The sequence below is a fragment of the Poeciliopsis prolifica genome, unplaced genomic scaffold (genome assembly GCF_027474105.1).
Source record: "Poeciliopsis prolifica strain line A6 unplaced genomic scaffold, Auburn_PproV2 SCAFFOLD003, whole genome shotgun sequence".
Lineage (NCBI taxonomy): Eukaryota > Metazoa > Chordata > Actinopteri > Cyprinodontiformes > Poeciliidae > Poeciliopsis > Poeciliopsis prolifica.
In genome coordinates, this window is record NW_026562378.1 from 15,440,917 (window position 1) to 15,468,855 (window position 27,939).

A 27,939-nucleotide genomic window follows, 5' to 3' on the forward strand; every position below is an offset into this window, starting at 1 on the left:
CTCAATTTCAAAAAATTAAGATTTTGCAGACTATCAAGCTCTCATTGACTCTTTAAAGTGCCTCGACTTTTATGTCCTTTACCTATGAATAGTGCATGTATATTGAGATCAAGAGTGTGAGAATCACAACGTTCTACTGTGTCAGGATAGTTTTATTCTTGCAGGCATCATTGTCTATTTAAGCATCAATTCTCTGCCAGGGAATTAAACTTTCACTGTTCTATAAAAGTTCTCAAACAACCTCATAGTTATTGGTCAAATTCATTTCACATTTTCTGATATATAGGATGTCCACATTTTAGTTAGTTCAGTACTGCAATGCAGCAGAAATGGGAGAATAAAAGAAAATAGAAGGAATAACAGCAGCTTTCTGTTAGGAAGACAGGATTGGTAGTGTAAGAGTTCAGAGTGAAACTCATAATATTAAATACAGAGGGGAGTTTAAAAATCTTAAGACCTCAAACATGTAAATGTGTAACTTTCCCATCAAGTAAGCAACCGTTCTACACAATTTTGCTACCCTTCCACATTTTCCAGCAGAGAGCTGCCTTCGTGACATTTTCAAGTATGTAAACTCAACAACCTTTTCTGACCTTTCCGAATGGACGTCACAGTTAGCTAAAAGTCGGCATGTTTAACAAACCCTGTGGACCTGCATCTCTGCTCTTCTTCGCATCCATCTCACGCATTTAAATAACAAGACAACGAAATCTGACAGCAAGCATAGCGAGTCCAAAGACGAACCCTTGAATCCCTCTCTTAGGCAACAGAAGACTTCATGCAGAGTTTAATCAGGGGCAGTTTCTAAAAACAATTCCACTGAGCAAAGAAAACCTTGCTTCACATTCAGCACAGGACCTCTGCACTGGCCAGAAACTTGAGTGGCCCCAAGCAAACAAATGTTCCATCATCTGCCTTTCACAAACTTTAGATCTCTGTGAATGTCAGCAATATTATCCTCCCTCTTGACTATCCATCTCCATTTGCAGGCCTGGCCAATATGCTAAAAAATAAAATCTCAAGATGCCAATGCTTCTGTGGTCTCACCCAAGACTAAAGAGCCAAGGCACAGAAGAAAAAACATTGGGGCCAATCGATGGCCTGACAAGGCAAATATCAGGCCTGGCCACGGGGCAGCCATTCAAAGTGTAACAGACGGAAATCATTTTGCCATGACAAGCTAGGCAGGCTAAATGCTAATGAGCTTATTGAAAAGGTCTCCTCATTTGGGATATGTTGAGCCATCAACAGAATATTTATACATAGAAAAAAACAACTTTTTTAAAAACTACAGAGAACTTTTCTCATTAATCTGCTTCTTTTAGAAATCCATAGCTTTAATATTTCCTCTAAATCTTGTAAATATTAAGCATTTATCATTTGAAAAACTGAATTTATTAAAGATTTTTAGCCAAATAAAATTTTAATATGCAGATTTTTTTTTTACAAGTCATCCCAAAAACTTCTAAAATGTATAATGTTGAATGCAGTGTCCCTTGTTTGAACATAAACTATTCAATTTGCCTTGGAAGTTGATAATGGCATCACAACTGAGTTAAGTAAAGTTCTTGTTGCAAATTGCTGCTGCCAGTTTGTGAAATCCAATTTTTGAGAACAAAGAGAACATCATTAAAAGGAGAAAGAAAAAAATAAATAAAATACAATTTTATTTGAATAGAAATAGTGCAGTTTGATATAATTTCAAAACAGAATGCAAATGATTTGCTTTAGAGAAAATGTATATTTCCATAGAATTTATATTAACACAGATATGTGGAATTCTCAATGTTAAATAAAATTTATCTTTTTCAAATTAAACAGTGATGGCAAATAAATGGGCTTTTTTTGTTCATGGTTTTCAGAGCTGAATTGTGCAAAGATGAAATACATCTAGTGTTTACATAGCAATGTTTGAGCCCAAACTATTATGCAACAGGAAATATGTGAGAAAATTATAGCATGCATGAACATCTGAGCATAACTGCTTAATAATTTAAAGCTATTGAAAATGTTTTAAAACAACAATTTTGAAAGTTTGTGTTCATTTGGTGGATATCTGACAGACATCTTGATGACCACAGCAACCTTGCTAAGTATATTAATATATATATGTATATTAGAGCTGGGCAATATCGCTTAATTTTTCTTACCAGATCCTACTTTTTATTTTAATCTGTTTTAACTTTCTTAACAAGCGTAGAAAACTTAAAAAAAAAAAAAAGTAAAAACCGTGAAATAAGCGAGTTTTTAAATACTTAAAGGGAAAAAAAGTGAAATGTAATAGAGCTTTAGGTTATATTGGGCTAGCTAAAAACTGACCTTTCAGACAGGCTAAGTGCCACTGGAGAAAAGCCAGGTCAAAACAGCTTCCAAGCAGATGGCAGAACCAGCGACAAACGGGTCATGCAATAATTTCAGCAGCCATACAGCGCCTGAGACTGCCTACGGCAATGCCACCTGTTATAGCACACTTCACTATTTCACCATATTCACTGAGTCCTCGGCTCATCTCAGTGACACTTTCTCAATATCCCTTTGGTAGCACTTAGACACATCATTCTAAGTGAACACACCTACTGTTTTCCTCTTTTCCCTCATTTGTTCAGGATCATACCACATCGCCATCTCTTTATCTGCTATGTCTTCCTAACACAAGCCTCCAAACCTCCACACGATGTTGCAAAACAGAATGAGTAATGAAAAGTTTTTATGTGCCAAAACTCTCAACAGAAAAAAGACAAAAACTGAAAGACTTACTCATGCATGAGAGGGTATAAGGTTAAATATTGATTATTTACTTGCATTGGAAGAAGCAAGGATTGCTCAGGGTTTCAGTGATTCATTCCAGAAAATCGTTCCTTTTCTTTTATAAATAACCACAAAGACAGAACATGCAGTTTCTCTATTTTAACATTTGCAAAAGGAAATTATTATGGCATTTAAAATCAATCTTGTAAAGACTGATACAAGAAAAGAATACTTTGAAAATTTTACTTTTTAAAACCTTCTGTAAACTGGTTGTTTTTAACCAAATTAAGCCACTTAGATTACTTCCTTCTTCTTGTTCTTTTGTACTGTCTCGTACAGTTAAAGTTTACAAACAGTTTTTTCTCTGAAGTACGTAGAAAAGAGTGCTGTTCAATTGTTAAAGTTTACAATTATGTGAAAAAACAGTGTATGTGCACATATTTACAAAGGAAATCATCTTCTTTTCCCTTTTGTTGCATTTATATTTATTAAAATGTCTTCATTGAGAATAAAAGTCAAATTCCTTCTTTGTTTACTAACCTTACAAATAAAGCTGACTCAAATTGTTCATGTTTTGTCACATTTAATTTTTTGTCTGTTTACAATAGGCAAATGTCAAGTTCTAATCAAAACATATTTCTTAAATGAATATCCAGTTTGTAACATTCCTTGTAATTTCACTATTTAGAGCAATAAACAGATAAATACATGCTGGAAGTATAACATTAGCCTGCAATATCCACTCCAAACCACTTTAGTTGTATTCTTCAGATTATTGTTCTGGTGCAACACCCAACAATGTTCATGTAACACTGAAGAATTTTCCTATAGATGTTTTTTTTTAATAAAACCATGAACTTATAGTGCAATATTTAAGTCCCTCTGGTATCATCCTGGCTTTTCTAGACTCAAGAGTTACTGCACTTGACTTGTTCTGACAACTTAACTTTTCGAGACAAAACGCTGGTTTTGTGAAATGTACTTCCTGAACTCTAGTTGTGGTTTTTGTTGTTAGCAAAAAAAAAAATTTAAATTGCATTTTCTGAAATGTTGTTTCATGTTTTAATATATTTTCAGTAGATTCAAACAATGGTTCATGATACTACTTACCTTAGTTCTGGAAAAATTAAACAGACAAATTAAATGTGGTTTTTTTTTCCATTTGAACATTACTTTTCGTATAAACCCTGATAAAATTATGAAAATTATTGTAGACATCTAAACTGCATACCTTGATGTAGCGCTCAAGCTGTGGATAGACTCTTCTCACTCTGAGGTACGTAGAAAAAAGCGCTGTGTGACGGAATGAGGTAGAAATCACGTGGGTGACTTGGGGGAAGGAGAAGACACTAAACCCTGATGACTTGCATTGTTTCAGAAGTTCCTCATCAACTTTGTTTTCTCCCTCGCTCAGAATACAGCCAACCGCATAGCGGCAAAGTGGAGTACATATCTATGGAGAAAGAGATTGAAAACAATATTACTGTTGTTAATAACATCAATTAGGAATCTCTGAATAAGCCAAGTCTAGCCATAAAGAAGAGTGTAGTGAGGAGTACTATATCAAAAATATCCAAAAATATGGATGCCCTGGGACAAAGATATTGAAATCAAAAGCAATAACATTATAACTGAAAAAGAAATGAATAAAGGAGTTAAACATAAAGTCCAGACTTCAACTCAATGCTACTGCAAGACATTAAGACAGTTTTGCAGGAATAAATATCTGTGAAGCCCACAGTAGACTGATACAATATAATAAAGAGTGGTTAAAAATTCACCACTATGAAGGGAAATAACTTCTTCATGTCATTGCTGGGATAGAACAGTCTACAAGCTGTTTCATCAAAAACTGTACTTAGTTTTTTACCCACACATTTTATACGAGTTACTACCTACTTCTGTAAAGGTCCAATGTGACACCTGACATGACTAATGGTGAAAAATAACACCACTGTAATCTATCTTTGGTCATTTGAACAGACATACAATAAAAACACTAAGTTTCAATCAAATATCCAAAGAATCTTATTTTACAGACAAAAACTTAATGTTCAAACTTAATGTTAAAGAAAGATTTTAGGAAAAGCAAGAGTTTGAGACAAATTAGACAAAACATATTAAAGATATTTAGCTGCCATCAACACTTCTAAGTTGTAGAAGTATTATTTATTTTAGCACTAATAGAGGAAATTGGCAGAAAAACAGTTCATGTTCCTTTTCCTACTTTAAAAGAGAGTGGTGTGTATAAAAAAAGAAAAAGGGAAACACCCCAAATGAATACTTCAGGGACCAGCAGGACTTTTTGTTACTGCAATAAGAGAAGCAAAATTATGCAACTTGGTCCAATTACACATTTTCCAGCCCAGCCAAACTATTTCAGAAATAACTTTGATTAATGGTACCAAGTGCAGTAAACAATCTCTGTACACCTGACACTCACAACATTTCAGTCTTTGTTTAGCTTTTCGAGCGGTTCTTATTTTGACACCAGTTTGATGCCTTATGAAGTTTCTTCAATGGCTCGTTCTTCATGCAAGTCATTGATGGCTGGTATGAAGAAAAATGTTAAAATGTAACCCGAGGAATCATGTTGCCTTTGGTCTCAGTTGCGTAGAAGCAGAACAGCCATTGCTGAGGCAATAAAAAACAGAAAAAAAACTGCTTAAAGTCTCTTTACAAGCATACAGTGTTTCTTATGCACTCAGATTCTTTAGAGCTAAGGTCTTAAATGTTTTAAAATAACTTCCTGGAGGAACAAGTATAGAAGAGATTTCATCAGTCGACCCAAAGACTGCCAAGCATTTCCTGAGCAGCCCCTCGTTTCGCTGCCATCCTCACAGCTTTCATCACGATGTGACATGAACATTGGTCCCTGAAGATGGGCAACCACATTTGTCAATCTGCAGCTTTTCCACTTGTCATCTCTACTTATTCTCTCAATCTATCTCCCAGAATCTACAAACGCTGGCATGAAGCACTGAAAAAGAATAGCAAATATTCCAGTATGATCTATCCATTGCTTTCCTCTGGTATTGCTAGATTTATTTTTTTTTTATGTCTGTTCAGTGATGTCACAAATTCCTCCATGAATAAATAAAACTTCATGGTGTTACATACAGTGCACCATTTAGAAATCTCTTTTTGTATATCACCTTGCTTTATTGTTTGCAGTCTTTTCTTTTTTTGGTCACAACAACTGTAGACCAGAAATGACATGCAATACCTTTCTTTATAAATATTTTACTGTTCTAAGAGGTGTCATCATGATGCTCATAAATAGACAGTGCATCTGTAGTAGCAGTTCACACAGCTTGCATTCTTGTAGTCTCAATATGGAGGGATGATTAACAGCTGTGTAAAGATCACCTCCAATTGCACTAATTACTAATGCCTCAAAATAGTGAACAAAGTGCATTATCTGTCAGTGAAGGCACTTTTTACATTTTAAATGTGAGGCTATCGTCTATCGTCTTTTTTTCTTTCATTTTTAGAATTTCATAGGATGATGAGAGATGATGATGAGAGATGAGAATCTTTCATCTCTGATGTCTGGGATTTCTTCCATTGAATTTGATTGTTCAGTTGAATTTTAAATGTGCCAATGAGAATACAGGAGGTGTTGAGAACAATGACAAACTTTCTGTCTGTAGTTTGGAAATGCCAGACAAGGAAGTGAACAAAGTCATTCAGTCTATGTTGGCCACACTTCCAAATAGTCAATTAATATTAACAGCCATCTTGTTTGGCTTAGCACTACTCTCTTTGCAGAGGGGGATAACTGTTTACAGCACGGTAAGCTTCATAGCATGAAACTGGCCAATTACATATGTCAACGGAGTATGAATAGTTTCGCTAGATATGTTACTTTAGAGCTTCCATCTTTAATAAAATCAGCCAATATAAGATTACTTCATTGACGTACACATTGTGAAAGAAAGCATTTATTGTGTAGAATATTTGTGCTTCATGTTGTCCCCTTGGACAAATGGTTTCCTCGAACACCTGGATTCAAACTTCGAGGCTTAAAGGTTGAGTTGAAGTGCACACACTGGATCCCAGAATCCCCTTCCGGCTTTGAAGCTGTGAAGAGGCTGATTGGAGAAGCTGCAGTGAGTGGAGCCCAGAATGGGAAGCAAGCCCTGTATCCATGGTAACCATTTTAGAACCAAATCAAGGTCTCATCGAGGTATTTTTGTTTTTCCAAAGGAATTGATTAAACAAGGTAAAAGTGGGAGAACTGAGCAGGAGGGACGCACATATACGTATCCTCTTTCAGCTACACTTTTAACAAGAGCTTCCTGCAGCAAATATCAGCAAACAGCATCTGCCTCCTTAGGCACAAAATACCAGTGCTCCTGTGTGAGGGTACTCTCTCCAGGGCTGGCAGTGCGGCCACTGAATGGCATCCCGAGGCTCAGACACTAATGAGCCGAGATCATTATGACAATTATTCCAACTTAGATCAGGACTTGGCTGTGACCGTGCAGAGGAAACAGGACCCACTGCTCTAATTGCAAGCTTGGGAAAAGGGGGAAAAAAAGAAAAGAGGAAGAGCATAACAAAGGCGTTTTGAAGCAGAGCTGGGAAGAGCTCATCTCTAAACTCTGGTTACATTCCATCAGGTTGCTATGGGAAGTTTTGGCAGTGTCATCAATTTTGCACTAACAGTTAGCAATGAAAAAATGTTCACATATTTGACAAACAATTTGCTGAGTGAATATAGCCCAGGTTCTAGTTGTCTCATGGCTTTTTTATTTCACTGTGAAATGTTTTTATTCCCCCTACTCTTAACAGAAAAGGTCAACCTCAACCATAAATAGCCTTGGACTTGATGATTTTCAGGGTTTCATTGTGTTTCTGTCTGACCATTACAACATGAATGATGTTAATTTGAAAGGTTCTGTCTGAATGAGTCACATTCCAATGTTGATAATACCCCAAGTGATCTAAACATAGGAAGAAATTTAAACAATTTAGCCCACACATTATGTGTAGTAAAGTGCAATGACAGAAGAAATAGGTATAAAATACATTTATTGAAATTTTTTAATTACTTTGAAGAAAAAACCTTTTGTGGGAATAACAATTTTAGCGATGTCAATGTCTCATTCATGGAGAAACAAATCACATAAATTACTCAGGTATGATTTTGAGTCATTCCTTCTCACAAACTGTCTTTGGTTCAAGTAGGTCTTACGGGCTTATTCTATGCTCTCTGATAGCCAATGATTTTCAAAGATTTTCAAAGATTTTTAATTGGATTCAAGTAATTCGAGCAGTTCTTAATCGCTTTCGTAAGCAATAAACAGGAGTGTCCGCAGCTATCTATCGCAATCTGAAGCTGGCTGGGAAGGTTACTCCATGCACAATACTTTCAAACAATTTTCCAGCCATAAAAATCCAAATAAATACACTTTGTGTGTTTCTGGTCTTCGGAGGATTAATCAGTTTCTCTGTCATTCCATTTTATTACACATATACTTAATTTGTGGGCTTTTTTGTGAATTTCTATTTCTTTGTTTATTAGTTGGGTCATTAAATATGGCATAAGCTTTATCTCACCCCCATAAGACATATTTGCTGAGAAAAACCTTGGCATGTTCATTTTTTATTTTCTATACAGTGTATTTACTTTTACATATATGCAAAGAAATGTTCCTTTTGCATGACTTCTAATTTATTAAGAGTGGTAGATCTACAAATTAGAATCCAACATGATACACATAAAATTTGAAACAGAGAATTAAAGCATTAAATTCAAGCTTAAATATGTTTGGTATTTCCTCATAAAACTGTCCAAGATAAACTCCGGCAAAGAGCCATAATGTTGGAATTTCATTGCATTTTTAAACTCTTAAGAAGATATTAGCTGCGATTCAATGATTTCCTATTTGCTATGCAAATCTATTTTGCAAAGGCAATTCTAATTGCTTCATTCAAAGTGTATCTGTAATAATATAATCTCCATTATTTGAGCCTATTACCTTAAAATTACATATGATATAATTTCAATATAGCTGGTGGCAACAGAGCTATGTGTCATATCAGAACAGTCTACAAGCTGATCATAAACATCAAAAACTGCACAATTCTTAGTTTTTTACCCACACATTTTATATGAGTTACTACCTACTTCTGTAAAGGTCCAATGTGACACCTGACATGACTAATGGCGAAAAATAACACCACTGTAATCTATCCTTGGTCATTTGAACAGACATACAAAAGAAACACTAAGTTTCAATAAAATATTCAAAGAATATTATTTTACAGACAAAAACTTAATGTACAAACTGAATGTTAAAGAAAGATTTTAGGAAAAGCAAGAGTTTGAGACAAATTAGACAAAACATACTAAAGATATTTAGCTGCCGTCAACACTTCTAAGTTGTAGAAGTATTATTTATTTTAGCACTAATAGAGGAAATTGGCAGAAAAACAGTTCATGTTCCTTTTCCTACTTTAAAAGAGAGTGGTGTGCATAAAAAAAAGAAAAAGGGAAACACTCCAAATGAATACTTCAGGGACCAGCAGGACTTTCCTCTGTTACAATAAGAGAAGCAAAACTGGAAAGTTATTTAATAAATGTGGTGGCATTTTGTAACTCGGTCCTATTACACATTTTCCAGCCCAACCAAACTTTCTAAGAAATAACTTTGATTAACAGAAAAACTTGTTAATGGTACCAAGTGCAGTAAACAATCTCTGTACACCTGACACTCACAACATTTCAGTCTTTGTTTTGCTTCTCGAGCTGCTCTTATTTTGAGACCAGTTTGATGCCTTATGAAGTTTCTTCAATGGCTCGTTCTTCATGCAAGCCATTGATGGCTGGTATGAAGAAAAATGTTAAAATGTTACCCGAGGAATCATGTCGCCTTTGGTCTCAGTTGCGTAGAAGCAGAACAGCCATTGCTGAGGCAATAAAAAAACAGAAAAAAACTGCTTAAAGCCTCTTTACAAGCATACAAAGCGTTTCTTATGCACTCAGATTCTTTAGAGCTAAGGTTTTAAATGTTTTAAAATAACTTCCTGGAGGAACAAGTATAGAAGAGATTTCATCAGACGACCCAAAGACTGCCAAGCATTTCCTGAGCAGCCCCTCGTTTCGCTGCCATCCTCACAGCTTTCATCACAATGTGACATGAACATTGGTCCCTGAAGATGGGCAACCACATTTGTCAATCTGCAGCTTTTCCACTTGTCATCTCTTCTTATTCACTCAATCTATCTCCCAGAATCTACAAATGCTGGCATTAAGCACTTAAAAAAGAATAGCAAATATTCCAGTATGATCTATCCATTGCTTTCCTCTGGTATTGTTAGATTTTTTTTTTTTCATGTCTCTTCACTGATGTCACAAATTCATCCATAAATAAATAAAACTTCATGGTGTTACATACAGTGCACCATTTAGAAATCCCGTTTTGTATATCGCCTTTCTTTATTGTTTGCAGTCTTTTCTTTTTTTGTTCATAAGAACTATGGTCCAGAAATGACATATTTATAAATATTTCTACATAAATATTTTACTATTCTAAGAACATCATCATGGTGCTAATAGACTAATCATCTGTAGTGACAGTTCACACAGCTTGCATTCTTGTAGAGTCTCAATATGGAAGGATGATTAACAGCTGTGCAAATGATCACCTCTAATATTGGACTCCCTTTAAAACATGAGGATCAGTACCACAGTATTCCAAACCAATAAAGCATAAAAACTCAATTATTTTCTCCTAACCTTGAAACTCAAACTTTGTGAAAGATAAGTTTACATAAAGAGCAACATGTCATCAGATGATCATCAGGAAGTCAAATCTAATGGGATTATTTTAACATTATGTACTCCATTTCTTAGCCATATCCAAGAAAATTAACTTGGATTTAAAAAATAAAATAGGCATCTTATTTTTACAAAAATTAAAAGTATTTGAAGTTGGACATATAATCTTCTTGGAATCAAAATATTTAGGAATATTCTTTGTCCTCTTGGCTGCTTGTTAATTTTATGAAATAGCTCCCATTTTTGACACACACTTCCTGAAGCATGATTCTAGTTTAGTTCCTTTAGAGAAATAATGATGCTGTATTCAAATGACCTGTCAGAATGTTACTGCAAAAACCCAGGGTTAATATGATTAGTGTGCCATCTTGTTGCCAGGGTATATTTTCAGCAAAACAAACCTGAAAGGTTGCTTTATTCATTGAGAAATACATGCAAAACTAAACAACATTGGTAGAATATATGCCACATAACATTAGCCACTTATATGTACCCTGTGCATCTCACATCAGCCTCACTCCATGCTGTTACTGCTGAAAGAATCATCCAGTAAAATAGTCTGCAGTTTTTGTTCAAATGAAATACAGTGATTTAATTATGAAATTTCAGACATTTTATGACAGCTAAATACATAAGATACACTACAGCCACACAATATGTACAATGATAGAACAGAAAAACAAAATTTCAGCCTTATAACATGCTCCAGTTTTGTTTTTCTACTCAGATAATTTTGCAAAAAATATTAAAACATAAAATAATACATGATCATAGACAACAATAAAGCTTTACCTGTGACAATCAGATCCAAAATGAATTAAGAAAAGCATATGTAAACCATAAAATATGAGTTACTTAAATTCCCCATTTTTAAAAACCTCAGCATTATGTTTCAAACATGTACACCATTTCAAAATATTTTCACATTATCAATTGCTATATTAAATCCACAACTTCGTATCAAGTTTTGACAAGTAAATTATGAATGAGAATTAATTAAGTCTTACAAATATTTTTTGTTATTTTTCGGATCATATATCAAATTTGAGAAGAAATAAGAAAAGAACTACAGGATAGCACAATATTTAAATCATTAAAGAAGTCGAGAGATTATTTTTGTAAAGAATGGCATTATCGCCATCTAGTGGCCAAGTCGTGAACTAATTATGTTCTTATCTATGTCCTCCCCTTACACTTCATTGGACAACATTATCTATATAAAAAATATATATATGGTGCATTTATTCAGCATCTTTTTGAAAAGAATTTTGAAAAATAATGTTTACCTTTGTAGGGTCTTCATAAAACACTCCAAGACATGGGAGTCCAAGTCCAATACAGCGAGCCTCCTTTAAAAGTTCCCCGCTGTCTTTATATGCGCCTTCTTTGAATTTATAGGCGAAAGTTAGCTTATTAAAGGCAGGGCAGCAAGTTTTCACAGTGATATCCGCTAAAACTCCTGAATAAAATATACAACCTGCTAATGTTAAAATGAGGAGACCCAGTAGGACCGCACACAGACAGAAGCAGTCTGGCATGATAACTCCGAACAGCAGGTTCTGCTATTCAGCCGCTGCCGAACTCTAAACTATTTGTTATTTCTTTCGAGAAGCCGCCATGTGTCACAAAGTGTTTGGTTGTTTTACAAAAAGCAAACACGTCGTTTACACGACGTACATTTGTTCACAAAGACCCGAGAAAACACTGGATTACACATTTGCACGGGACTTCCTGGAAAGTACCATTAATGCCGACAAAACGGGGTTAAGGAGGCGACAGTTTCTAATCTTGAAAAGGAAACGCCAGTCGGTGCTGCGGGTTGGGGGAGTGTTGTTGGGTAGATTGTGAACAGTTTCTTCAAATTCTTCTCTTCTCGATAACTTCCTGTTTGCGTTTACTACGGCTGAAAAAAAAAACTATCATTCCTGCTGATTTACCATACATTTGATTTTAAAAATAATATGTCATTGTTCCATATATGACAATTTTAATTTTATGGCACCTTCTAATGAGAACATATATCTTGCGCAAATAATTTCTATTAATAATAAACGTCAGACACTGATTTATCTACTGCTAATTAAAATGGAAAAAAAGAGATTATGTTAAAAAGTAGATTGTAGAGTAATAGAGTGTCCAATTTGTACTTGGATTTTATGAGGTCCAAGTTTGGAAAACAAAATTTCTTAAAATGGGACCTTCAGCTTGGAAATTTGAAGGTGCCCGAAGCATCCACAGTTCATTATCAAATATGACAGCTACTGGAAAAAAGCATGTATTCAAAGATATCTGATTGCATTTATACATGCACATGTATAATTGCTCTTTGTTCATTTTTAAAAAGATTGTTTAGGCTATTTCTTACCTGAAAATGTTGGGTTTGAAGTGCTGAGATCTGTTGCATCTTCACACTTGTATGAGCATGAGTAAAATCCCATTGTTAATCCACAACGTGTTATATGTTTTCAGCCCAAAGCTATATGGCACCTTTAGTCATATAACACACAAGCAGGTTACACCAAAGTGTTCCCTAAGAAAATCAATAAAATAATTAAAACTGATGTTTGTCTGGACATCAGGTTTGACTCTAATCAAACTAGTTTGAGAGATTTTACATGGCCTTTCACTTCCTGTCTAAGTTACTATTGCTTCCACTTTATTGCAATACCACTGACAGTTTACTGTGGAATATAAGGTTGGAATGTCACAAATGGATTTCTGGGAATGTGGTGTACATGTCAATACTTTGAAAGTTAGTTCAAATGGAACTGGTACTTTGAAGAAAAAAAAATATTGCATTTGTTTTGTGACGGTATTTATCTTTGTGGTTCTTTACATTTTTTTAAACACATTTTAATTCGTTTTCAATCAGGCATGCTATTGAAAAAAACTTTAGTGTATTAGTTTGGTATTTCCAGATGTGGAATCAAACTTCCAGGTGACGTTAATAGCCTATTTGATTCAAGGCCCCCTGTGGAGAACCGTCTTCACATAGCAGCCCCGCCTCTCTGACAGCGAGGGGTGGAGTCGACTATGACTTGTTGACAGGAGACAGGAAAGTTCACTTAGTCCCGATCCAACTTTTAGGAAGTCGCAGAAAATGGCCGGGAATATTAAGAAGTTCTACGACCTGACAGCAAAGCTACTGTCCGGTGAATCCTTCAGTTTCTCCTCACTGAAGGGGAAAGTTGTTCTCATTGAGAATGTAGCGTCCCTCTGAGGAACAACAGTCAGGGACTACACGCAGATGAACGAGCTTCACTCTCGCTTCTCCGCGGAGGGACTCGTTATCCTGGGTGTCCCCTGTAATCAGTTTGGACATCAGGTAAGGTTTCCGTCTTTGTAAATAAATTTCAATCTTCATTTTAAAACCATCCGTTCAAAAGTTTTTTTTTAGTATCTGAAGGCAGTCAATTGCAAAAAAAGAATCCATCCATTATTATCCATGATTTCTATGTATTATCTGAAGGTCTTGCCCACTATAAGTTGAATTTTTCAGATCATCCTAGAATTAAAATTCCTTCCACAAGCTTTCAAATTTCGCCTAATTGCATTATGAGGCAACCTATGTGTTTAATTGCTTTTATTACTCTGACTTTTTAATGCACACAGAACTGCATTTCAATGCAGCTACAATTACGTTAATATTTATGCATAACAGGAGAACGCAAGGAACGACGAAATCCTGAGATCCCTGAAGTACGTCCGTCCAGGGAATGGCTTTGAACCAAACTTTCAGCTCCTTGAAAAGGTGGACGTGAATGGAAGTGAGGCCCACCCCCTGTTTGTCTACTTGAAGGAGAAACTTCCAGTCCCCAGTGACAATGCTGTGTCTCTCATGAACGACCCAAAGTTCATCATCTGGAGCCCTGTGTGCAGGAGTGACGTCTCCTGGAATTTTGAGAAGTTCCTGATTGGTGCTGATGGTGAGCCATACAAGCGCTACAGCAGAAATTTTCTCACTATTGATCTCAAGGGAGACATTAAAGAGTTGCTGAAGAGGATTAAGTAAAATGGGCTAAGACACTTGACGGCTGGTTGTTGAAAATATCAGCTGTGACCCCTCCCTCTCTTTATCAGCAGACGCACACTTGGGGTTACTTTATCTAGCTTTCCCAGCTAACAGCTTAACCAAAACATATTTCTAAGATTGTGATATTTTCAGTGGTATACTCTTGGTTCTTGAACCCATTTACTTAATGAAGAGACTCCTGGAAACCATTTTGTGTGGGAAGTTTCTGATGCAGATGTAAATGTCCGACTTTACCACTGTCTGTACTACAATGTCTGTTTGGGGAAAAGAGAACATTTGCATTGTATTTTTATTTGAATAAAATACAATTTATACAAAAGACTGAATGCATCTCATCTATAACTAGATAATTCATGAGCACAGAAAAGTGATGTGGAAATTATTTACACCCAGATGGTGCCGTAAGTTGAGTTCTGGCATCGAAAACACATTAAAAACAAGTTGGGCAAAGGGCTGAAGAGCAACCAGAAGCAAACAAACATTTATCAACAAAGCAAAAACTATGTAGTAAAATAAGAATTAACTCTAAAAGTGATAAGCTAAAATGAATGCAGTTGAAATACACCAAAAAAAAAAAAAAAAACACACACAAGAAGGTCCTGCTTGAATTCTGACCTGCCTTCTGCACGGAGCACAAATTGTGAAATTGAATTCAGGGTGAGGCTCTTTGTCCTAATTTCAGAAGGGCTACTGCTAATTAGTACTTTCAGTTCTATATGACTTACTCTTCTTGACAAAATATAGAAATTTTTTGTGTTAATCTATAATTAGGTGCTTTCTAAGCAACAGTAAACAAATTCAAGGACTGTTTCACAAAAGCAGGATGCATGAATTCAGGTTCCAAGAAATGTTATCAATTTTATCTTCATACACAAATGCTATACTGTGCTGCAAAGGCCCAAGTATCCATTACTCACAAATGCATAGCTAGTATAAAAATCATCGTCATACATAGATGTCAGTGACTATAGTTACATTGAAATGACTGGAGTTTCTATATAAAGTTATAGTATTTTCATGTTAAATCAGCAATGCAAACTGAGGAAATAATTGAAATAGCTTTATAAATAGATGCAGAGACCATTCTGATAAACCAGGTCACAAGGCTGAAATAATCTCAAAACTAGTTTGCTGAACATGACCATTTCTGGTATATTCAATAAGGTCAAAAATGTATGAAGTGTTCCCAGTATCTTGCTGAATGTTAAATTTGAGTAATGGGTTGGATTGCCTGGATGAACCTAGTCAAGTGGCCGGCACGTTATAAACAACAACAGAAGGTATGTGGTTATAGTCATACTAGAAAATCCTTGCTCTGAGGTTTTTGCTCAAATGGGAAAGCATAAATTAACAATTAAGGCCAGCTTGCCAAATTTAAGTAATGTAATTTCCTTACTTCCTGTCATGAAAACTTAATAAAATACCAGATAAGCGTGATGGATGTTGACTAAATCCCCTGTTTGGGTTCTGTGAAACATTCCCCACTGATTTAAACTCTTCTCGCTGTCCTGTGCCGACATTAGCAGTCAGGAACAGCCGTTTGATCTATGCTTCCTGCTTAATGCTGCGCGGAGCTGCTGCCTCTCATCATCTAAACATGGCTGGCCAGGAAGATCCCGTACAGAGAGAGATTCATCAAGATTGGGCAAATCGAGAGTACATAGAAGTGATTACAAGCAGCATTAAGAAAATTGCTGACTTTCTTAACTCGTTTGGTAAGATTTTCAGCGAACGAAGTCTTGAATGTGATGATCCTAGAGTGTAAAATTTGATTGAAAAGATCAGGTTGGCTAGTTGAGCTAGCTATGTAGCTTCTGCTAGCAGTGATGTTGATGTTGTTAATGGCCACTCCCAGCTAGCTGTTAGCCTCCAGCTTCCTGTTTTGTCAGGACATTTAAAGCAAATTTAGTCGATTAAATATTGTCTACACAAGGTTAAGAGTAAATTTCATTTAAAAATTCCGTAAGTACGACAGTGTAATAGCGTAATGTTTTCTAAACAGGTTCTACAGGTTTAGTTGGCCGTGTTTACTGAGCGAACAGCTGATGGATATAGCTGTAGCTACATTTCATTAACAGGTCGTATTGTTCTGGAAATCGTGTTACGTGCTAAACTTAGTCCAGATAAATACATAATCAAGAATAAATGTGATGCTACTAGTAACGAAACAAGTACAGCGAAATAAGTCTCGAGGTCCTGTCCTACATTTTGCATTGTGCTTAGTGATGTAAAGTTGCATATAGTAATGAAACTTGATGACAAACTGAGTAGTTCTGATAATCCATCCATTAATTCATCTTTCTGGGAGCATAAACACCTCTAAAACATATGGGATAGCATCTGTTGGGGTTTATGCTTTGTAAATGAACAGGACTGGATAAAAGGACCATTTATAGATAAACACCTGCATCTGAAGCATACTAATAACGTCGTATTTCATTACAACCCTTACAGATATGTCTTGTCGGTCTCGTCTGGCCACCCTCAACGAAAAGTTAACAGCTTTGGAGAGAAGGATTGAATACATAGAGGCCAGAGTAAGTATAGGAATCAGATGGACTTTGTGCTTGGCTGGTTTCAAGTGATCTAACCATTGAACTAAACTGTATTTTAATACAGGTGACCAAAGGAGAGACCCTGACCTAGATCTCATCATGGGAATTCCTAACATCTTCAAACTACTTCCCCACCTTCCACCCTGAAGCTTTTTGGACTAAATGTGCTGGACTCCACCATCCTCATGGAGGGATCATGTGGACCATTTTTTTATATTATATGGCTGAAAGTTTGTGTTGTTTTTATCTCATGACACATTTATATACAATACATCGGTCTGTTTGACACAAACATTCGTTTAAAAAAATTAAGCTAAATTAAGTACTGGTTTCAACAGATCTTGGGGCTTAGTGATGTTTTTCGCTGTAAGCATTATGTGTACAGTGTCATTACCTAATCAGAAATGAATGGAAAAAAAGGGGAACATTCTTGTGTGCCAAGTTGACCAAGTAATTGTGTAGTTACCTTAATGGAAAACCTGCCTGTACATTAACTGTTTAGTGTTGATGAAACTTTAAAGACTGTAATAAATTATGAACAGTTATGTTTCATCTCTGTTTAGCCATATACAGTTTAAATATAGATATGTGAAATTCATCAAGAAAACTTTTGGAGAACTCAAATGGATAAAACAGTCTGAAGTGGGCATCATCTACAATTCTTAAAGATGCACAATTGAAAAAAGTATACAGTTATATTTGACAAATGATTTGCACCATTCACCATTTATATGACTAGTGCTCTAATGCAATACTACTTTACAGATAGCTACTACATACAGAGTTTAAATCCATAATGAATAATCGCTTGCATTTAACTTGGAACTTCAGAGGATATTTGCTGATTCTGAAATTAACATTTATTAGTCGGTTTCCTGTTTAGCACACAGCTAACAGCTGTAGACCATCTTTGATGCACTCTAGTTTGAAAAATTAAAATACAATGGTGAAGGGTTTTTGTTTTGTACTTTACATATATTTAAGAAAACACTTTGTCTGAAAACTGTATTCATTTATTGAAAAAGAAATGCCCTTCCTCCTCATGTTGTTTAAAAACATTAATATCATATTTCTATTCCAGACACATAAGAATGTTGTGAAACAAACATTGTATTCAATTTGTGAAAAACAAATGAATCAAATGCTTTTTCTGGTATTCCAGTAGATTGACTATCTTGAAAATTTCACTTCATAACAGGTCAGTACTGGACAGAGTTAATGGGGATTGTAGGAAATGGAGAAAGATTTATTCTACACAAACAGCAGATTCTGTACAAGAACCTTGTGCTTAGGAAATCTTTTATTTTGTTGGTGAACACTAAAAAAAGGTTTAATTTTAATAATTCTTGTGATGGACTACCATATGTTGGGTCTTCTTTGAAAATAACACCATTTAGAGGTAAAAGTAGAGCAAATTATTCACTAATGAAAATAAAACAGTGTTTAAGCTTTTCATTCAGTTGATGGGAGAGAAGGTTAGTTTTAAGACTGGTTAGACCACATTCCATAGAATGTATATATATGTGTATATATATATATATGTAATCCTATGACAACCAGAACGAAAGAATTAACCAATTAGAAAAACTTATGCCAAATGATAAAGATGCAGCAGTAACATTCTTAATAAAGGTACACATGAACATTGTAAAATTCCGTGGCTATAAAAGGTCACAAACATTCTTTTGTGAATATTACATAATAGGTAGGCTCTCGTAAAATGGCGCCGTGTTAACACATACTATTTCCATAGTTTTGACTTGCAGGCAAAATCCAAAGCGCAACCCATTTAAGCTCAAAGTCGCTTGTCTCAGAAAGAAACAGGTAAGACCGGGTTTTAACGCTATCTAAAATCGCGTTTCGAATTAAATCCCGACTCAATGTAAGTCACAAAACTATGGCAGTTTTAAAACTGATATTCTGATTATAGTGATGCCTGCGAGACTTTACCAGGGAATTATAAACCCCTCTACTGTAGACGCTGCCCCAGTGCATCTTGGGATAAAGAAGGTTCCATCGTCGTCGGTGTCGTCAGCAGCCTTTCGACGTGAAATGAGTTTTGTTTCTTGTAATTTTTTGAATGTTTCTGCTATAAAGTAATTATTAAAAGAGCGTCGTTGTAAAGAAATACACGTCGGTGAGTTGTTTTATTGCTTGGGTTGAAAATAGAGCGGTTTTTTGTACTGGGTGACGTCGTTGTTTTTTGTCCTTTCCCCACAAATATTCGGGCTCCATGTTACGTTTTAACATGGTTTCCTTGGGTTCATTTGGAAACAAATGCGTATGTGACTGAATGTGTTTTAAATTAAATAAAATATGTAGACAGATTGTGGGAAGGGAACAATGAGTAAACTTCAGATTCTTTCTTTCCTGTAGATTTTGCAGGAGAGAAGAGTCCGTTAAGAAAATGGGTGCTGATAAGAGGTAAGTCTCAAAGGAATCCGCTTCGTATGTTCAATAGTGTTAAAACAAGATGGTATTCAGTGCTTGTATTCTAGAGAACGACCGTTCACGATAAGCTCAATTGTAAAATGGTGCCAGAGTTACATCAGTACTAAAGCGGAAAAAGATATGTCCTTGTTCTTGCAGCGAAGGCCGTCAATGCTAACATTATTACCTCGTGAGAAAATTATTTTTGATATGCTCGGTCAACCAAGATTTATTTCCTGTCATTATCGGAAACGGATTTATTTCTTTAAAATCTCTTTCAGCTAAGACCTATTTAATGTCTAGGCCTAGTTTGAAAATAATTGTTTAACGTTTAATGAAATGCATATAAATACTGGTCAGAAATTAAAAGATGTGCACTATTATAATTCTTAAACCACGTGTGTTACTGATGTTGTAGGGATTCATTGTTTTCCATCAATAACCAGCCACCACCAAAATCGAGTTGAATGTAAAAAATGCCAGAAGAACCATATGCCATAGAACCCAGATAAGTTGAGCTACTTTGTTAGTTGTAAACTCAATGTTTACATCCAATCCGATAATGCAAGAGTCTTTATGCACATAAAAAGGTTAAATGTGGTTGCATAACCCTGCAAAGACAAGCCTGCTGCTCCTGGTCTTTGATAAATCACAGGTCAAGCAGACAATATCCACACAAGAATCAAGGATATCAAAGAAGTGGAAATGAGTGTGGTCGACATACAGCTATACACACAATGTGTGTTAAAAACATCTTTTAGTCTAAAGTGCTGGCATGTGATTGTTAAAGAACTGTTTTGAGTTAAGGGGAAATAGTTTGCTCTAAGCAGTGTGAGGACTGTGCTTACATTGTTTTGAATGATTGTTGTTCCCCATGAGGCTCCTGATAAAAATACTTCCTTCCTCTGACCTGTCAGTAAACTGCAGCTGGGGCGGTTCAGGTTTTCTGAAGTCAGAGTGAGAGTTTTGTGTCGATAACATAGAAAACATCAACTTCTTAGTAAGCTCTACCACCATCTTTTTATATTACTGCTTAACTATTGGCCACTTTCATATAAAGAATTATGGTGTAAATTTAGCAATGTGTGATTATCGGTATCCAGTGTTTCCTTAAACTTACTGGAGACTGTTGCCACACGAATCCTGGGTTAAATGATGGAAAACGGTAGTTTTGTTAAAGCATTTTGTTTTGATATGAATTAATTCATTTTCATAGTCAATTAAATTGTTTGTAATGATGTTTTTCTCTGCTGTCTTACAGGATCAGTCGGACTGAGCGTAGTGGTAGATATGGCTCAGAGCAGTCCCGTGATGATCCCGACTGGCGAGACAGACGGGACAGAGACCAAGAGCGTGATCACAACTCCAGGCGTTGGAGTGAAGAGAGGCGTGACCGTTATGATGGAGACCGTAGAGGACCACGAGACAGCCCTGAGGTATGAGCTCAAATATCTGCATATTTGTGTTCTCACTTTGTTTGCTGATATTAAACTTTTAAAGGCTTTGTTTTGAAGCAGAGAGAGAGGAAACGGAGGAACAGTGATAGATCAGAAGATGGCTATCACTCAGACGGTGACTATCAAGAGCAGGATTACAGACGAGAACCTGGGGATGACAGGAAGAGTAAGACCATCATGCTTGGGGGATTGTCTTCTCACACTACTGAAGAGGATGTAAGTGATTTTGAATATCAGTTTTGCATATTTAGTTTGAGTAAATAAATTTTTATTAAGATACAGTGAACCCTACTGTAAATTGTACATTTTTGTATAATTTAGATTCGTTTTGCCATTGACCAACTGGAGGGACCCCAGCCCATAGATGTCAGACTGATGAAAAAGAGAACAGGTGAGAACCAGAGGAACCCCGGACCCTTAACTCCCCACCCCCAGGCTTTGACCATAGGGCCAATCTGCTTCCATTCAGACCCATTTTCCCATAGCACATAGGAGAGAGTTGTGTGAAACAAACAGATGTAAAACTTTAATGCAAGACTTACTGTTTCAGTACTTTGTGGATTATTCAAGGTAAGTAAGTACGGCATTACTAGTTATTGAAGTCAGTGGACTGACCCACTCTATGAGTGGTATTCAGCAGGATTTCTTGCTATGGTAAAACTCCTAAGGAGTGGCCTTTTGTGTACCAAACTTGGCCTGGGTCGTGAAGCAGTTTGTGGAAGACTTTGAATAATATGCCCATGGACTCTTAACTAACACACCTCCCGTCTATATTTGAATGCTGTCTCTAGGTATAAGCCGTGGTTTCGCCTTCGTGGACTTTTATCACTTGCAAGATGCTACCAGATGGATGGAGACCAATCAGGTTGCTTCACAATCGCCAAGTCTAGTTTTAATCTTGGGGATCTGGAGAATTGACTCTAAAGGCAACCAGAATGTGTTGAATATGAAGTGTGGAAATTTAGGAAAATAACTCATAGAATGAATACCACACATCAAAACAGTCTGACTTACTATAACCAGAGATGTCTATTTGGTTTTGATCTGAAACCTTCTTACATTAACAAAGTGTTTAGTTTTACTATTAGCATTGATACTAAACAGCAGACACATTTTGTGAGCTCTGTATTTAAGATTATGAGCACACCTTTTTGTTTTGTTTTTTTACTTTAAATTTCGGTGTCCATTTGATGACTTAAGTGTTATCTTTTTTTACGCCCTATCCTCAGTACATGGGAATTTTAAATGTTTTCTTTTTTTTTAATGGAGAAGCTCATGTTTTATTTTCTTCTGTCTTTTTTTTTTAAAGCTGTCAGCTGTGTCTATTAGGATCACATTATACATTCTGCTCCAGCCTAGTCTGGGCACGCGGGTCCCAAACACCTAAAGAAACTTCTTTACATCATGCTCACTTATACATCATGTGCCTGTCTTTAACTCAAAGGCTGTCTGTTGGGGGTCCCTCTCCCCATTCTCTCCCTTCCAACACTGCTTGCCCCAATTGATTAGATATTCGTCCACCATGAACTCTTGAGTGATTTTTGTTTCCTCTTTCAGAAACTTCTGGTCATCCAAGGCAAAGTTGTGGACATGCACTACAGTTACCCTAGGAACAAGTATGAAGACTGGCTCTGCAACACAGTAAGTAAACCCATGATTTTTACCATTGTTCAGTCCAATCCAATTTTTCCTGCACTGGTACAATTGTTAAAGCTGAAGTTGTGTCGCTAGGTTGGTTTAGCATCAAAGTAGACCTCCTTTAGTCTGCGGCAGCTCTTTTCTGGGCTTTAGCTGTTTTTAATAAAAATGATTTGAACGGTTACTTGCAGTGTGGCCTGTACAATTTCCGGAGGCGATTGAAGTGCTTCAGGTGTGGCGCAGCTAAAGCTGGTAAGTAGTTGAATCAGCAGGAGGCCAACCACTGCAGACATCCGCACAGCCTGGGCTGAAAGTGTTGAGGTTTAGCACAACATCTGTTCCAGTAACTGTACAATCTTAAAAGTATTTTTAAATTTGGTTTAGACAAGGAACCATCGTAAGCGAGAAGGGAAGTCCAATATTTCAAAGTAATGCCTGAAGTATTAGTACTAGCTCCCTTAAATTTTTGACCCTCATGGTGTAATTTATAATTTTCGAGGCTGAAAACAATTTTTTTACCACTTAATTGTTTTATGTTATTTTAAATCATCATTAAAGGTTATGTTAATGCTGTTTTTATTTCTGTGATTCTCCTAACAGATGGTGAAGCGGGCAATGCCGCTGGGCTCCCTGAACTTCAACCCACTGGTGATTTCTATGGAGACAGTAAGAGCTCTTGTTCTTCCAAATCCAAAAGCTAAACCGATTATCCACGATTGGCTTTTCTTAAAGTGAATCCTTGCTGTTTTTTTCAGCAATCATCTTGAGAAACATTGCTCCTCTGACCACAGTGGATGCCATTTTGACAGCACTGGCACCGTACGCCAATTTGTCAGCCAATAACATTCGCCTTATTAAGGACAAGCAAACAGGCCAGAACAGAGGCTTTGCTTTTGTTCAGCTGTCCTCCCCTCTGGTAAAACAACCTTGGATACATATCAGATTATTTATCAAAACAAATCACAAGCCAGTGGTCTAAAGGTACCATTTTAAATTTGATATCTCAACTTTTTGCAGGAAGCTTCCCAGCTGCTAACCATCTTACAAGGTTTGCAACCTCCTCTGAAACTGGATGGGAAAACAATCGGAGTGGATTATGCTAAGAGTGCTAGAAAGTGAGTCATCTCTGTAATGCATTAAAAGGCATTTAGTTGTATTTATGGAACTTTTGTTGAACACAAAGTCATTTAACCTTCTGTCTCAATTAGGGACCTCTTATTGCCTGATGGGAATCGTGTCAGTGCTTTTTCTGTGGCCAGCACAGCTATTGCAGCAGCACAGTGGTCATCAGCTCAGGTTGGCCCATTTTTCTCGGAGTGCCTTGTTTTGTTTTTTTCTGCAGCTGTTGCGATCATACATTAATGATCTATTTTCCACCTTCCAGCCACAGCAGAGCTCAGATGGGATGTCAGAGTATGCCTGTCTGCAGGAAGGTTACGCTCCTCTGTCACAGGTTAGTTCATCGAAGTACATTCGGTGCCAAATGTTTGGAGTAAAATACACTTATACATTTACATTTGCTTTGGATGTTTTACAGGACTATCAGACATATTATCATCAAGGAACAGCAGCCAGTACTTGTCAGGGAAATGGAATCCTAGGAGGTAAATTGCCCGTTTTCACATTAGATCATATAAATCTGTAATGTTTAAACTTTTGTCTTAATTGTAATATAAAATTTTTTCAAATTTAGACTGGAAGCTGTTACTTTATGTAGAACAGTACTATTTAACTAAACTCTTCAAAAGTTGCTGTCCTGTATGTTTAAAATATGTTATTTTAATGCTGCTGATTCAAATGGATGAATGTTATCCTCAGCATGTTACGAGGTTTTGCAGAGGTGTGGAAGTAAACATTTGTTTCAGCTGTGGTGGAACAGGGACATATTTAAAAATTGCTGGACATCTTCTTTTATACACATACCACAGCAACGCTGTACTGCTCTACTTCACTTTAAAGCTTTAGTGACTCATAATGCTGTAATAATTTGATCTTCTTTGTGGATTTAGCTGCTCCAGGTGTAAAGCTGATTCCTGCTGCTGTTGTGATATCACAGAGTCCACAAGTCTACCAACCACATATCATTGCACCACCTGCCGTACAGGTAATACCATCGTTTGTAATGAATTACATAAAGTTGATAAACCATATGAACCTCTAAAAAAAATCCCCCATAAACTCTAATTCCAGGCGTTGCCTCTTGCCCAGCAACTTGATACAAAACCTCAGCCAGGACTTGCAGCTGTTGAATCTGTAGCTCTGCCTGCCTTGGCTGGAGCTGCTGCCCAGGTTAATGGAGCCAGTGCAATACCAGCTGCTGGACCGGCGGCGGAGCCCACCAGTGGTATGGACAGATGTGTTGCTTTAATAGACTTTTTTTTTTTTGTAATGGATACAATCTGACTTTTTTGTTTACTTTTTAAAACAGAAATTTCAGGAAAATTTGAACTCCTTTAAATAGGTTTTGGTAGGTTTCAATTGATCTAGCTTTTTCTAGATCAATTGACCAGAGTTGAATGCAAACTTAAGCTGATTCTGACTTTACTCTTTGAAGTATTGATAAAAAAAAGATACAGTCAGCTATTTATAATACTTGTTTATATCCTTCCTGCTTTAAATATTCATCTTAGCAACCAAGATGATGTCACACTGTGTAATACAGAAGCTGATGAAAAACACGGTTTTACTATCTTGAAACACAAAACTAATTTTTAGCATTTTATCAGTTAGTGCCGGTAGTGACCCAGTCTTACCTGTCTGAGCCTCAATTAACAACAGAAATGTCTCAATGTGTTGTAGAAAACATAGCTTCCTGTAAGTACCTTCTCTGACTTCTTATTGCCTCATCATTACTGAAGATGCTAAATTAAGTTCACTAGACTTGATCTACCCAGTCAGGGTAGGTCAAGCTGAAGGTTTTCTGATGACTCTTTAATTTCTAAGACTTTTTGTCTTATACAGCAGTAATAACTTGCATATCCTAAACCGGTACTATCACAACCTTTTAATGTGCTAATGTTTACATAATCAACAGGTTCTGTTCCTGATACATCTACATATCAATATGATGAGTCCTCTGGCTATTACTACGATCCTCAGACTGGCCTCTACTATGACCCAAATTCACAAGTAAGTAACACAAAGTCCTTAATATCAGCCAGTTTGGTTGGAGAGATTTCATAATGTTTTGATTTTGTACATCACTGCTTTATGTTTCAGTATTATTACAACACTCAGACTCAGCAGTACCTGTACTGGGACAGTGAGAAACAAACGTATGTACCAGCCTCTGGCAACATAAATGCTGGGCAGAATGATAAAACAGCAAATGGCTCAGCTGGAGGCAGCAAGGAGCCTAAAGAGAAAAAAGAGAAACCAAAGAGCAAGACTGCACAGCAGGTATTTTTATAAATCCCACTTTAAACACTTTATTTGTTTTGTTTAGCTTTATCTGTTTTATTACTTTCTTTTATTTTTAAACTGATTTTTAAATATTCCAGATTGCTAAAGACATGGAACGGTGGGCTAAAAGTCTCAATAAGCAGAAAGAAAACTTCAAAAGCAGCTTTCAGCCCATCAGTCAAGAAGAGAGGAAGGAGGCAGCAGCAGCTGATGCTGGATACACATTGTTTGAGAAGAAGGTATTTCATAAGATTCAACAACAAAATATCCTAGCGTAGGGTAATATTTGACAACAAATTTGGATAAACATGTTGAATGATTCTTCAGCAGGCAGGTCTAGACAGACTCATGCAAGAGGTTGCGAGGTGCGCTGAAGAGGAAGCACTTCCCATAAGCTCTGCCAGTTCTTCCAAGGTATTTCCTCTTTCTGGAGTTTCCTTCGGTGTTATTGTTTGGTTTTTATGAGACGTCCGCTCTGTGTTTGTGGGTTAGTGTGGCCTGGTGGCAGCCTACAGTGGAGACAGTGACCCTGAGGAAGGAGTAGCAGGAGGAGAATCCGATGGCGGTGACCTGTGTCTGGACAAGCTGACAGACTGGAAGAAGATGGCCTGTCTGCTGTGTAGGAGACAGTTCCCCAACAAAGAGGGTTTAGTGAGACATCAGCAGCTCTCTGACCTTCACAAGGTATCACCCTAACTTACTGACTTCTGACTGACTTGTTTCAAATTTCAACAGTCCAACTAAAAAAAAGAAAAATTCTATTTTCTCTTAGAAAAACCTTGAAGTTCTCCGCAGATCTAAAATGAGTGAAGCAGAGCTGGAAGAGTTGGAAAGGAAAGAAACAGAGGTTTGAGCATACACTCATATGCTTGGATATGTTCACCTTACTTTGACCTTTTTTTTTTAATTTGAAATATATGTATTTTTGGTATCAGCAAAAATACAGGGACAGAGCAGCTGAAAGAAGAGAAAAATATGGCATCCCAGAACCACCAGTGCCTAAAAAGAAGAAATTCAACCAGCCAGCACCAGTTGTGTAAGAGCATTGTTGTGTATTTTAAGACACAATTTGTACTTTTTTTTTCTGCTTTACTATAAAAATTAAAAATTTATTTTTTTACCTGTGCAGAAACTATGAACAGCCCACTAAAGATGGGCTTACAAGTGATAATATTGGGAACAAGATGCTGCAGGCCATGGGCTGGAAGGAGGGGAAAGGTCTTGGTCGCAACCAACAGGGCATCACCGCTCCAATCGAGGTACATACCGTAAACCTGGAGATGACAGGCTGCATCTCGCTGAGCAGTATTAATTACTGTAATGTGTGCTAATGCGTGTCCTTTTCCTCTGCAGGCCCAGTTGAGAACTAAAGGAGCTGGACTGGGCACCAAGGGAACCAACTACACCCTGTCTGCTTCAGATACATACAAAGACGCGGTCCGGAAAGCAATGTTTGCCCGCTTCACAGAATTGGAATGAGTCGTTTTCTAACTTGATTGTGTTGCTGTGATCTGTCAAATATCAGCCACACTATCGCAGAGGAGAAGATGGACTCCTGTTAAATAAATCCACTCTGTATGACACAAAACGGTTAATGTACTGTCACAAAATGGACCACCAGAGGAGATTTGTTAAAGTTACCTGAAGTTGTAAAGGATCTAATTTATAAATTGTACATATGCATAATGAGTCGTCTTTGTTGATTTACATTGCTGTTTTTTTTGTTTCTTTGATTTAAATTTGTTTTTGCATGACTGTACAGTTTATACGAGATCTTGTCAAATGTAAAAAAAAAAATAAAAGATGGGATTAAAGTTGGGATCATTATGTAAGACTTGAGTCTTGTTATGACAGGTCAGCTAAAAGTTTTTTCAGAAAGCGAATCTG

General features: G+C 36.6%; 4 protein-coding genes across 6 annotated transcripts in view; 3 read left to right on the top strand and 1 right to left on the bottom strand.

Annotated features, from left to right (window-relative positions):
- LOC129352318 (testis-expressed protein 264 homolog) overlaps positions 1–12,249 on the bottom strand; it is a 38,984-nt gene extending 26,735 nt beyond the window's left edge. Inside the window, exons 1-2 of the mRNA XM_055021254.1 lie at positions 11,824–12,249; positions 3,980–4,201 (exon numbers count right to left, since the gene is read on the bottom strand). Coding sequence (XP_054877229.1) covers positions 3,980–4,201; positions 11,824–12,075 — 474 coding nt within the window. The 5' untranslated portion in view covers positions 12,076–12,249. The remainder of the gene's footprint in view (positions 1–3,979; positions 4,202–11,823) is intronic.
- A 1,324-nt stretch (positions 12,250–13,573) lies between these two features.
- Positions 13,574–14,891, top strand: LOC129358533 (glutathione peroxidase 1-like). Its single transcript, XM_055027657.1, has 2 exons — positions 13,574–13,862; positions 14,199–14,891. The coding sequence occupies exons 1-2, from the start codon at positions 13,638–13,640 to the stop codon at positions 14,547–14,549; spliced, it is 576 nt and encodes a 191-aa protein (XP_054883632.1). The 5' UTR covers positions 13,574–13,637; the 3' UTR covers positions 14,550–14,891.
- A 1,217-nt stretch (positions 14,892–16,108) lies between these two features.
- On the top strand, positions 16,109–17,670 carry brk1 (BRICK1 subunit of SCAR/WAVE actin nucleating complex). The gene is made up of 3 exons (XM_055026435.1): positions 16,109–16,285; positions 17,025–17,107; positions 17,190–17,670. The coding sequence occupies exons 1-3, from the start codon at positions 16,132–16,134 to the stop codon at positions 17,214–17,216; spliced, it is 264 nt and encodes an 87-aa protein (XP_054882410.1). The 5' UTR covers positions 16,109–16,131; the 3' UTR covers positions 17,217–17,670.
- Positions 17,671–19,114: 1,444 nt separating this feature from the next.
- rbm5 (RNA binding motif protein 5) lies at positions 19,115–27,871 on the top strand. Of its 3 annotated transcripts, none has more exons than XM_055026419.1 (25): positions 19,115–19,262; positions 19,502–19,549; positions 20,817–20,991; positions 21,073–21,228; positions 21,334–21,403; positions 21,804–21,877; positions 22,570–22,653; positions 22,842–22,902; positions 23,251–23,316; positions 23,406–23,566; positions 23,668–23,765; positions 23,859–23,946; positions 24,035–24,103; positions 24,188–24,254; positions 24,660–24,754; positions 24,841–24,994; positions 25,685–25,779; positions 25,870–26,049; positions 26,151–26,291; positions 26,380–26,466; positions 26,545–26,736; positions 26,825–26,899; positions 26,988–27,088; positions 27,182–27,311; positions 27,406–27,871. In XM_055026419.1, the coding sequence occupies exons 2-25, from the start codon at positions 19,533–19,535 to the stop codon at positions 27,529–27,531; spliced, it is 2,562 nt and encodes an 853-aa protein (XP_054882394.1). In that variant the 5' UTR covers positions 19,115–19,262; positions 19,502–19,532; the 3' UTR covers positions 27,532–27,871. The 3 variants fall into 3 exon arrangements, with proteins under 3 accessions (XP_054882394.1, XP_054882388.1, XP_054882401.1); XM_055026413.1 differs by having other exon boundaries at positions 19,116–19,262; positions 21,070–21,228; XM_055026426.1 differs by lacking the exons at positions 19,115–19,262; positions 19,502–19,549 and having other exon boundaries at positions 20,890–20,991; positions 21,056–21,228.
- Positions 27,872–27,939: the final 68 nt, after the last annotated feature.